The sequence below is a fragment of the Babylonia areolata genome, chromosome 25, assembly GCF_041734735.1.
Source record: "Babylonia areolata isolate BAREFJ2019XMU chromosome 25, ASM4173473v1, whole genome shotgun sequence".
Taxonomy (NCBI): domain Eukaryota; kingdom Metazoa; phylum Mollusca; class Gastropoda; order Neogastropoda; family Buccinidae; genus Babylonia; species Babylonia areolata.
This window is the reverse complement of record NC_134900.1, coordinates 19,723,626-19,734,169: the sequence shown is the minus strand read 5'-3', so window position 1 is coordinate 19,734,169 and position 10,544 is coordinate 19,723,626. Positions and strand designations below refer to the sequence as shown.

At 40.1% G+C, this 10,544-nt stretch overlaps 1 protein-coding gene across 2 annotated transcripts in view; it reads right to left on the bottom strand.

Moving 5' to 3' along the window:
- Positions 1-50: 50 nt before the first annotated feature.
- The window catches only part of LOC143299371 (dopamine beta-hydroxylase-like), a 30,785-nt gene continuing 20,291 nt past the window's right edge, over positions 51-10,544 (bottom strand). The window contains exons 9-12 of one of the 2 annotated variants that reach the window (XM_076612523.1): positions 10,542-10,544; positions 7,904-8,159; positions 6,393-6,595; positions 51-90 (exon numbers count right to left, since the gene is read on the bottom strand). The exon at positions 10,542-10,544 is cut by the window's right edge and continues 265 nt beyond it. In XM_076612523.1, the coding sequence (XP_076468638.1) occupies positions 6,435-6,595; positions 7,904-8,159; positions 10,542-10,544 (420 nt within the window). In that variant the 3' untranslated portion in view covers positions 51-90; positions 6,393-6,434. Of the gene's footprint in view, positions 91-5,265; positions 6,596-7,903; positions 8,160-10,541 lie in introns of those variants that run through there. The other variant, XM_076612522.1, reaches the window with a different exon arrangement.

Here is a 10,544-nt window from a genome sequence, read left to right as displayed (position 1 = left end):
AGTAGGTATTCTTTGACTGGACCCCAACAGCCCAGAGGCTTATATATAAGTACCGTCGCCATGAACTTTCTTCTGGTACACATGTACTCCCTTACACACACACACACACACACACACACACTGTCGCAATGCCATGAGCTGTCGTCTACCCAGCCTGCCGCTCCCTTTAATCCTGTATGCCATGAGTTCAATGCCTCTCCATATTTGCGCGGTAAACACACTCTTGGAAATTTGTGTTTTGTGTAGTTAGGTACAGGATGAACTGAAGGTACAAACGTGAGTACTTCAGAGTACTTCGTGAGTGTGTTTTTTTCGTCGTTCTTACGTTCAACGATTTTTTTCTTTCTTTTATTTAGTTTTTTGTGTTTTGGTTGTTGTTGTTTTTCGACAAAAGGGTGGAATTTGACCACAAGAAGAATATAAAGAATGGGTGAAAGAAAGAAAGAGCGAAAGAAAAAAAAGAAGAAAGAATGAAAGACTAAAAATGGGGGGAAAGAAAAAAAAGAACGAGAAACAAAGTAGTCTAAAGAAGAACAAAAGAACGAAAGACGGAAAAAACCGAAAAGAAAGGGAAACAGAAGAAGAAAAGATAAAAGAAAGGAAGAAAATGTAAAGAAATGAAAGCGAGATGCTTGACATACACGGAGACAAAACACAGTGATCAGGCCGAGATAGCTTACCCCACGTTGGTATTGATTATATAAAACATTGACACAAAATGACATGGAGTGAACAAACAAATAAAGAAGAATGGAAACAAAAGAATGAATGAAGCAAACAAAGACAGAAGCAAGCAAATAAATAATGAAAAAAAAAGGAAAGAAAAGCAAACAATCGCTAAATTTTCGCAAGCACCAGTACCTACAAAGGCAATGGTCAGTGGGTCATATGAAACATTTTGGTTTGAGTTCCACCATTCTCTCCCCCTTTTTCCTCACCACCGCTCTGTTACACACACACACTTTCTCTCTCTCTCTCTCTCTTTCTCTCTCTCTCTATATATATGTATGTATATATGATTATATATATATATATATATATAAAATTATACACACACACACACACACACACACACACACACATATATATATATATATATATGTGTGTGTGTGTGTGTGTGTGTGTGTGTATCCTTTATACACTTGTGTATTTGGGTCGACAGTCTCCACAAAATATTCTCTCTCTCTCTCTCTCTCTCTCTCTCTCTCTTACACACATGTATGCTTGGGTGGACGGTCTATGTCTAATACTAATGAAATAAAAATGAATATCTTTTGGTGTTGTTATCGTTTTTTCCCTGAGAACCGCAGGGGTTCCAAAGCTCTGTTCCCTTCGCCCTTTCTAGAACCACTGGGCTGACTCTGGATCACAGGGATGCCTGCTGCTGATTGGATCATCACCAGACTTGAGGCGATCTTTCTGCCCTGTCTGGGTGGACTGTTTACTGCGTGTCTCTGCTCCTGTGCTGGCCTTAAAACACACGGGTCAGTCTTTCACTTTTTCTGGGTTGGGTTATTTTATCAACTGTAAAAACATTGGTTTTGGTTTTTTCGATACCCGAACTCTACCCGAATAACGTACATCTGTACTGGACATAAACCCCACCTTTAACCTTCACCTGAACCGTATACCTCACCCCTGCCAACCACCCTGACACAAAAAGCCAACCACCGCTTTTAAAAGGCGCACAATGTACCCGCAGTGACGTGCCAGAAAAAGATTACGAAAAGCGGTGATTCGTGTTTACCATTTTTCTTTTACTTGGACAGCTGTTCAAGGCAACCCTTTTCTTTCCCAAGGGAGAAAATTATAACGACTCTGACGATGATACGACGACTTCCATAATGATAACAAGATGAGGACAACAATAATCATGACGATAACGATGAATGAATGAATGAATGAATGAACTATAGATTTTAAGTTTGGTCGCGACAAACACTGACATGTGAAGGAAACAATAGAAGGAGAACTGGCTTGGGCGACAAAACATGACAAATGTCGGTAGATGACATGACTTGACACGAGATGATAATTATGACATGTCTTGACATATGACATGACTTGGCACAATATACACGACTTGGCAAGACAAGATATAACATGATCTCACATAACAAGGCCTATCTTTCCAATCCACCAAGATACTGTGTCCATTTCACTGTGGATGGAGCGGAGGCCTTGTGGTAACACGTCCGCCAGAGAATCTGAGGGTAGGGATTCGAATCCTATACAAGCCAGAATTTTATCCTCCTCCACTAGACCTTCATTGGTGGTCTAGATGCTAGTCATACGGATCCGATGATAAACCGAGGTCCCGTGTGCAGCATGCATTTACTGTACGCGGAGCAAGACACGGCAACAAATGGGTTGCACCTGACAAAATTCTGAAGAAAAAAAATCCACTCTAATATACACGTGTGTGCGTATGTGTGACTGAAGTCTAGCTGAATGACAGGAAGCGAATGATGAGCACCAAAAGGCGTCAGGAAGGCAGCCTGTTACGCAAATGACTCCGTGTTTGTAAAGCGCTTAGAGTTTGGTCTCAGTCCGAAGACATGCGCGATAGAAGTGTCACAACTACTACTACTACTACTACTACTGCCGCAATTACTGTCGCTACAACTGCTAAGAACACGAAGAAGAAGAGGAAGCCTTCAACATTTCATACCCATTGTCAACATCAGACAGGGCGTGAACTGTTAGCAAGGAATGAAGTGTTGCTGGTCTACACTGACCAACAGCCGACCCCATGTGCACAGTATTCAACCTTTTGCCTTTCCCTCCCCCTCCCTTCCCCACTTTTTTCTTTGTCGTCCTTGTTAGCTACACAAACAACCTCTATTGCAAGGTTTAGGAGAGTTGGTCACTTTTGTCGTTCACGTATTCTGACCACATGAGATCCAGACTCGCTCATAGCTCTTAGAAATAGGATTTCTTTGATATTTCTTCACTTTCGCAATATACATACATATATATATATATATATATATATATATATATATATATATTTGTTCTGATTGTCTTTTTCTGTTTTTATTCAGCAGCAAAGGTCCTTACTAGGCAGTATAGGGCGCTGAAGAATGATACATGGTGGAGCAGTGGAATTAAGAAGCAGTTTGGTGATGGTAAACTTTCTGAAATACAACAGGCACCATTCGTTTTGCATGGCATGACACACACGTTTCCCAGGATCAGTCCTCAAATGTCGCAGCATTGTCAGAAGCTTTCAATTTCGCTGTTTCCAAATATTACATGACAGGTATCTAAACAACTAGTGGATGAAAAAACCAACAAAAAAAAACAGCAAACCAGCCCAAGACTGAATAAAGTAGAGAAGTTAAGACAGTACCCAACACAACAACTTCAACGAACAGCTTCAAGAAAAATTAAACAATAACAATAAAAACAAGACAAGGACGACGATGACAATGACGACGGATACACCAGGGAAACATCAGCTGCCTGCAAACACCACAGCAGAACGCCAAAGAACGAAACCAGAACCTCAGTTATGTTCCTTTGTTATGCTTATCTCCTTCAATTTCTATCACGAAAAAAAACCCAACCCCACAAAACAAAACAACAACAGCAGCAGCAACAACAACAACAACACACACACGCATACACACACACACACACACACACATAACAGCTCTGTGGATATGATGCTGAACCTTATCAGTGTGTTCACGTTCCGTCCTCTGTAGATCAGTTCCAGTTTCTAAAGGAGGCGTCACTACCTTCGAACAAATCCATATTCACTACACCACATTTGCTAGACAGATGCCTGGCCAGCAGCATAACCAAACGTGCTAACCAGGCCTTGAGTGCATGCACATGTATTTATGTACCTACCAGAGTGGATCTCTTCTGAAGAATTTTGCCAGAGAACAACAGTTTTGTTGTCATGGATAGTGCATGCTGCACACGGGACCTCGGTGAATCGTCTCATCTGAATGGCTAGACGCTCAATTTGAATTTCCATTTGGGAGAAAGGGCGAAATCGGGATTCGAACTCAGACCTTCACGGACACTGTAGTTGTGGATATGCGTCTTAACCATTCTACAACCTTCTTCTTATCCTTCCTTCCTTCTTTTTGTCCAGATCATTATCAAGTGCAGCTTCAATTTCAGTTACACGGAGGCGTCAAAGCGTGCAGACTGATCCACGTAAGCTACCCCATATCTGCTTTAAATAAAGGTAGATGAATGATAGTCACTTTAACCTAACACATTCATTAAGCCCAAAGAGCCTACCCCAGGTTTGCATAAAACGTTGACATCAAATTGGATGACACATAGACAAAAAGCAAGGCCTTCAATACTCGCTTGTGATACACTTTAAAAAATTAAAAAATAAATTCAATCGTTAAAATGTGTTCTGTATTTGTTATCATAAAGGTTCGGGTAAAAAAAAAAAGAAGAAAAAGAAAATAAAGGGGGTTAAGCGTAGATTCGAAACCGGCATGTTAGGGTGGGAAGAAATCCGCACTATTGCGGATCCGAAAATGACGTTCAAAAATTAATATCAAGGCATGTTGTTGTTGAAGGGCGATAAATGGATTGCGGTGTCCGAAGTGATAACGCTGTTTAAATCACATTATTTTGGTGTATCTCGGGCATTAAGAATTCTTTAAAATCCACGATAAAGGAGACGTTGCCATTGCCGCAATCACACTGCAACATTTAGCCCTTTTCTCTGGATCTAGATAGATGTACAAGTTTAGTTTCTCTCGCCGGGAAAGTACAACACAGTCAATTTAATTTCTCTTTTATGTTCATTCTAGTTAATTGAGTATCCATTTTAAAAGATTCACATGCAGTAAATACGTTGATGATGTAGTCTGTGTCACTGTATGTGTTCTGTCCAGAATTTGTATTTCTTTCCATTTAATATTGCGAACAAGAAAAACGAGGTCACGCTGTCTTCTCACAAAGCATCGCCAACGCTTCTGCAACTGGGATGCGGTAAAATGGTGTTTTCGGAATCCCGCACATGGCCTCTACGAAATAAACCGTTAATGATATGGGAAACACGGCTTAATTCGGGAGATTTACAAACTATTATTGGTATGACTGTGAATATATTTTCCCTACTATTTTTAAACCAAATTTTGGTATTGACAGACAATGTATTTCCAGAGAAAATGGCGATGTTCAAGTTTATCACGGACACAAAGACATATAGACAGACAGGCAGACAGACAGACACACACACACAACCTAACACCGGGTTATATCATAGATTCACTTTGTTTACACAAGTGAGCCAATATATGAGTAAACACATTAAAGTATGATAGAATGAAAGACAATGGAAGCCAAATAATTGAACTATAGAATGAAAACAGCAACCAGAAGTATGGCTCCAAGCCATGGCTACTAAGCTCTGTCCACCACGATATCTTTGCCTGAAGCCAGAGACGTGATATACACCATGAAGGAAAATGATCGCCGAACGTGTCCACGTTGACATAAGGGATAGAACAGCACTCACACACCAAACCATACCTAACGTCTCGGTCACTTTCATCTGTGCGAAATACACCTGTTAATAGCGACGCTGACCTTGGATAAAAAAAAAAGGGGTTCATACTGTTGCAAAAGAGTGGTGGCAGCATAAACAGGCAGAAATGGGTAGGCCGTACTGGGTCCAACATTGCTTAAACAAACACTATGTGTGTGTGTGGGAGGGGGGAAGGCGTGTGGGGAAGGGGACTTTGTGAAACTGCATATTTCTTTGTGGGCAGTTTGAGGAAGGTACTAATTGGACTGTGATGTTTTCAAGAGATTACAATACACAGTAGTGTTTCTTATAATAGTATTTCATAGTGTTTCTTAAAACACATTTTATTTTATTTTACTGTGGATTTATGCTTGTTTTATGCCAAAGATGCGATGAAATAGGGGTGTGTGTTGTTTTTTTGTTTTTTTAGAAAGAAAGACAGATAGAGTGAGAGTGATATACCCTACTCATCGAAGAACCCATACCTTTTGGAAACAGCAAAACAAAACAAGACAAAAATAAACAGAAAACCCCTGCAAAGCAAAAGAGCAAAAAGAACAAAACCAAACCAAACGAAAGCAAGCAAGGCCTCAAAATTGTAATCAAAATGTATTTTCTCAAAGCAAAATGCTAACAGTACAAACTTCATATATTTAACAGAAATATCATATCAAAAACACTTTACTATATAAAACGTACGTCGGGACACAGCAGACACAACAACCAGCATAAAAAACAATAACATCAACAGGAACAGCAAACAAATAAATGAATACACAAATAAATAGACAAATAAAATGAAATAAAACATCCAGGGGAAGAAATCGATCATAAGACTAACACACTAATTAACCGCATTCATCTCCCTTGGGCGAGCACTGACTCGGGAGAAGAGGGTATTGCCTGGAAGAGTGACGGTCAGAGCTCAATGCCAGGTTTCGTCGTGCTTATCGTTGTCGGAAGAGCCAACGTGGTTGTTGTAGTTGACGTTCATGATGATGTTCTGGAGGAGGGGACGAGAGCCGATACTCTTGACCAGGTTCATCAGCATGCTCCCAGGCCCTTCAGGTTTGGGCTCGGAGGGTTCTTAAACGAACAGGGACAACACAGAAAGTTTGTGTTAATATTTTGGTTTTGTTGTGTATTTGTATAATGCTGCTTATACTGTCTTCCTCCCCCTTCTTCTACGTTTGTGTGTATGTGCGTGTGTCTCTGTGTGTCTTCTGAAAAGTAAACATGAAGAAGAAAAAGCAGGAGGAAGAGCAGCAGCAACAACAGAACAACAGAAGAGGCAAGACCTTCAAGACTCACTTCTGATCCACACTTAAAAACGATTAAAAAATTTATAACAAGATTTGATTTAGAAAAAAAATTCAAATCACTATAATTTGTTCTATGTTTGATAATATAAAGCTTCGGGTTAAAAAAAATAAAGCAAAGGAAAGAAAAAACCTTAAAAGCAGATTGGAACAAAGCATGTTCGGGCGTGAGGAAACAGTCTAACTCACAGCGCTAATCTGCGTCCACAAATTACTTTAAGAAACAATATCAAATCATATTTTGTTTTAGTGTGATAAATCGGTTACACTATTCGAGGTGATAACGCCGTTCAAGTCTTGTTATGTTGGTATATCTTGGGCATTTAAGAAATTCTATAACCCGTGGTAAACGAGACGTTGCCATCACATCAAGCGCACCTCAAAATGTATCCGCTTTCTCCACGTCTGCAGAGATCGTGCTAGATATGTTCACACACAGCTGGTAGAAACTACAACATGGTCCATTAAATATGTCTTTTATGTACATTCTAGTTAGTTCAGTATCCACTTTGAAATATACATATGCAGAAAACACGTCGATGATATAGTTAGTGTCATTGTATATGTTCTGTCCAGAGTTTGATTTTCTTTTCTGTTAATTGCGAACAAGAAAAACGATGTCATGCCATCTTCTTACCAAACATAGCCTACGTTCCGGAAACTGGGAAGCAGTAGTGTTTTTGAATCTGAATCGAGCCTCAACGAAATAAAACCAATGATCCGGAAATACGACTTAATTCGAAGACTTACAACCTAATATTGGTATGACTGTGAAGAGTTTTTTTCCTCCTGTTTAATCAAAATATGGTATTGCCAGACAAAGCATTTCAAGAGAAATGGCAATGTTAAGGTTTACTACGGACACACTGACATACACACACACAACCGAACACTGGGTCATAAAATACTCATTTTGTTCACGCGAGTTAGTCAAAAATAAGGAGAAGAAGAAGAACAAGATGATGATGAAGAAGAAGAACAACAACAAGAACAAGAAGAGGAAGAAGAAGAAGAACAACAACGGGAAGAAGTGTGAAGAAGAAGAACAAGAACAAGAAGAGGAAGAAGACCTCACCACTGGGTCTCTCGGTGACAGGGTGATACGGTCTGGGCGTGGTCCAGTCGCCGGGTCCCTCTCCCCCATCCCTGTGGGGACAGGACTCCATGGCGGCAGCGAACTTGAGGAGCAGGGGGTCGTACATGTCCTGCATGATCACGCTGGACACGTAGTCCCAGTTGTCCCGGAGACAGTTGTTCTCAGCACTCACCTCCTCTATGGCGGCACGGCACTCCACGCGGCAAGACCCGCTGGGATCACAGTTCTCCAGCACCTGTGTGGATGTGGGGTGCCCATGTGAGTGAAAGACAAACGGGTGGGTGACCAAAGGTGACCAGGTTTTCAGGCTTCAAATCCTACAAAATCAATTCACCTGTCTCTCTCCCCCTGTAGAATTATGTCGGTGTGACTCTGGTATCTCTCTCCTTCTCTTCTGTTCTCCCGTTTCTGAGCTAGAATTCCCGCGCATTCAACTTGGGACTTGTACAGATAAAATGTTTTCTTTTTTTTTCCACGCCTTTAACTCCCACTCTCAAAATAGGCGATGATGACATCTTTTCACTGCTGCAAAGGGACACACGCTGACTGGCGCGGCCATCTCCAATCAGGTGAAGACATTCTGTTCCAATTTAGGAAGCGTTACGTACTGTGTATGTTTCTACGTCACTGACACTGACCGACTTTGATTGATTTAAGTATACCACGTAAAAACAAAAGGGTGGCCCCCATCCCCACACGAATCATCACTCATTTTCATTGCCATTTTCTCTGCAAATACTTTGTCAGTTGACACAAAATTTGGCATAAAAATAGGAAAAATTCAGGTCTTTCCAGTCATCTTGTTTAAAACAATATTGCACCTGTGGGATGGGCACAAAAAAAATTATAAAAAAGAAGCCAAATTATATGCAAACTGGATTTACTGTTATATTTATATTTTTTTTATCCTCTAAACTTGGCACTTTGATCTGATATTCTGACACAACAACAAGAGCAGTCATCTTTATCATTTTTTGTTCAAACAGGAACTTCTTTTGCTAAGAATGGAAGTTATATTTATTTTGCATGTCTTTGGTACAGATAGTAAAAAAGGGAAATTAATCTGTAATTAATGCTACGGGGCTTAATTTGCTTTAAACTGATCTTTTTCAGCTTAAACATTATATTTTGAAATTATACTCAATACATAAAAAGCTTGTGTGTTTTACTCTGTGTACAGGGCTTTCACTATATTCATTTGCCCAAGTGGTCTTTTTCGGAAAATACTAAAATCAATACGACGAGTGGATTTTATAGATCTATTGGCTGAGCCCGGAAGGTCATGGGCAAAAATCAATTGCGTACACATATTTATACATATTCAAAGCGCGTGCTCATATTCTTCACGAACGCGAACGACGCCATTTTGTTTCAAGTTGTTGACCTGCCCGTTCAATCCTATATTCAATCGACAATACACGATAACATGTGATGGAAAGTTGGAGAAGGAGACCGTTAAATATTTATTCAGAGAAAGATTTGTGAACGCCTCATCACTTACTGGATTATACCCCAAACTGCCATAAAAATATCCACAGAATCAGTCGGAATTCACAGTTAAAAATAATAAAACATGAGAGTTAATACCCTTGAAATGATGAAACGTAAAAATTTCCAGACTTGACTTTTCTCAAAATGAAGTCCTTTTCACTTCATACGACGTTTAGAAGTACTTGTACTTGGCTCTACATGTTATTAGTTTAACAAAATTCTCAATTTTTATATCAACTTTAAAACTATAAAACTAGAATGATCATGAAAGAGAAATTGAATCGACCGTGTCAACTGGGTGTAACTAAACTTGTACATCTATCTAGATCCAGAGAAAATGTCTAAATGTTGCAGTGTGATTGCGGCGATAGCCACGTCTCTTTTACCGCGGACTTAAAAAGAATTTTTAATTGTCCTTAAAGATTTTTTGAATGCCCAAGATACACCGGAATAATATGATTTAAACAACGTTCTCACTGCGAATACCGCAATCGATTTATCACCCTTTAAAAAAACATATTTAAATATTATATTTCTGAACGTCAGCTAAGGAGCCACGATAGTGTAATGGGTAAGACACAGTTTCTTCTCACCCGAACACACGTTTGAATCTGCCGTTTGGACTTTTTTTCTTTTTTTAACCCGAAGTACAAATACAGAACACATTTTAACGATTAGATTTTTTTAAAGTGTATCACAAGTGAGTCTTGAAGGCGTTGCCTCTCTTGTTTTTATCTTTGATCAGACCAAACTCTACGCGCTTTACAAACACGAAGTAATTTGCACAACAGGCTGCCTACCTGAGTAGAGCCGACTGACAGTTGCATGTAGGCGATCATCATTAGTTTCCTGTGTCATTCGGTCAGGTTTCAGACACTGGCATGCACACACATGCATACTACAGCGAGCTGTTCATGAGATGTTAGCCTGAGACAATCAAAGTGCATGTTGTAAAGGTACCACGGTTTATTGTCTCATCCAAATGTACAGAATGGAATCCTTGGACACTCGCTTCCTTGACGGGCACATTAACACTTGGCCACCGTCCAACCTCTCCCCCACCCCGTCCCTTCTACACACACACTCGTTCTACCCCTCCCCCAATCCCCCCTCCCATCCCCCTCACCTT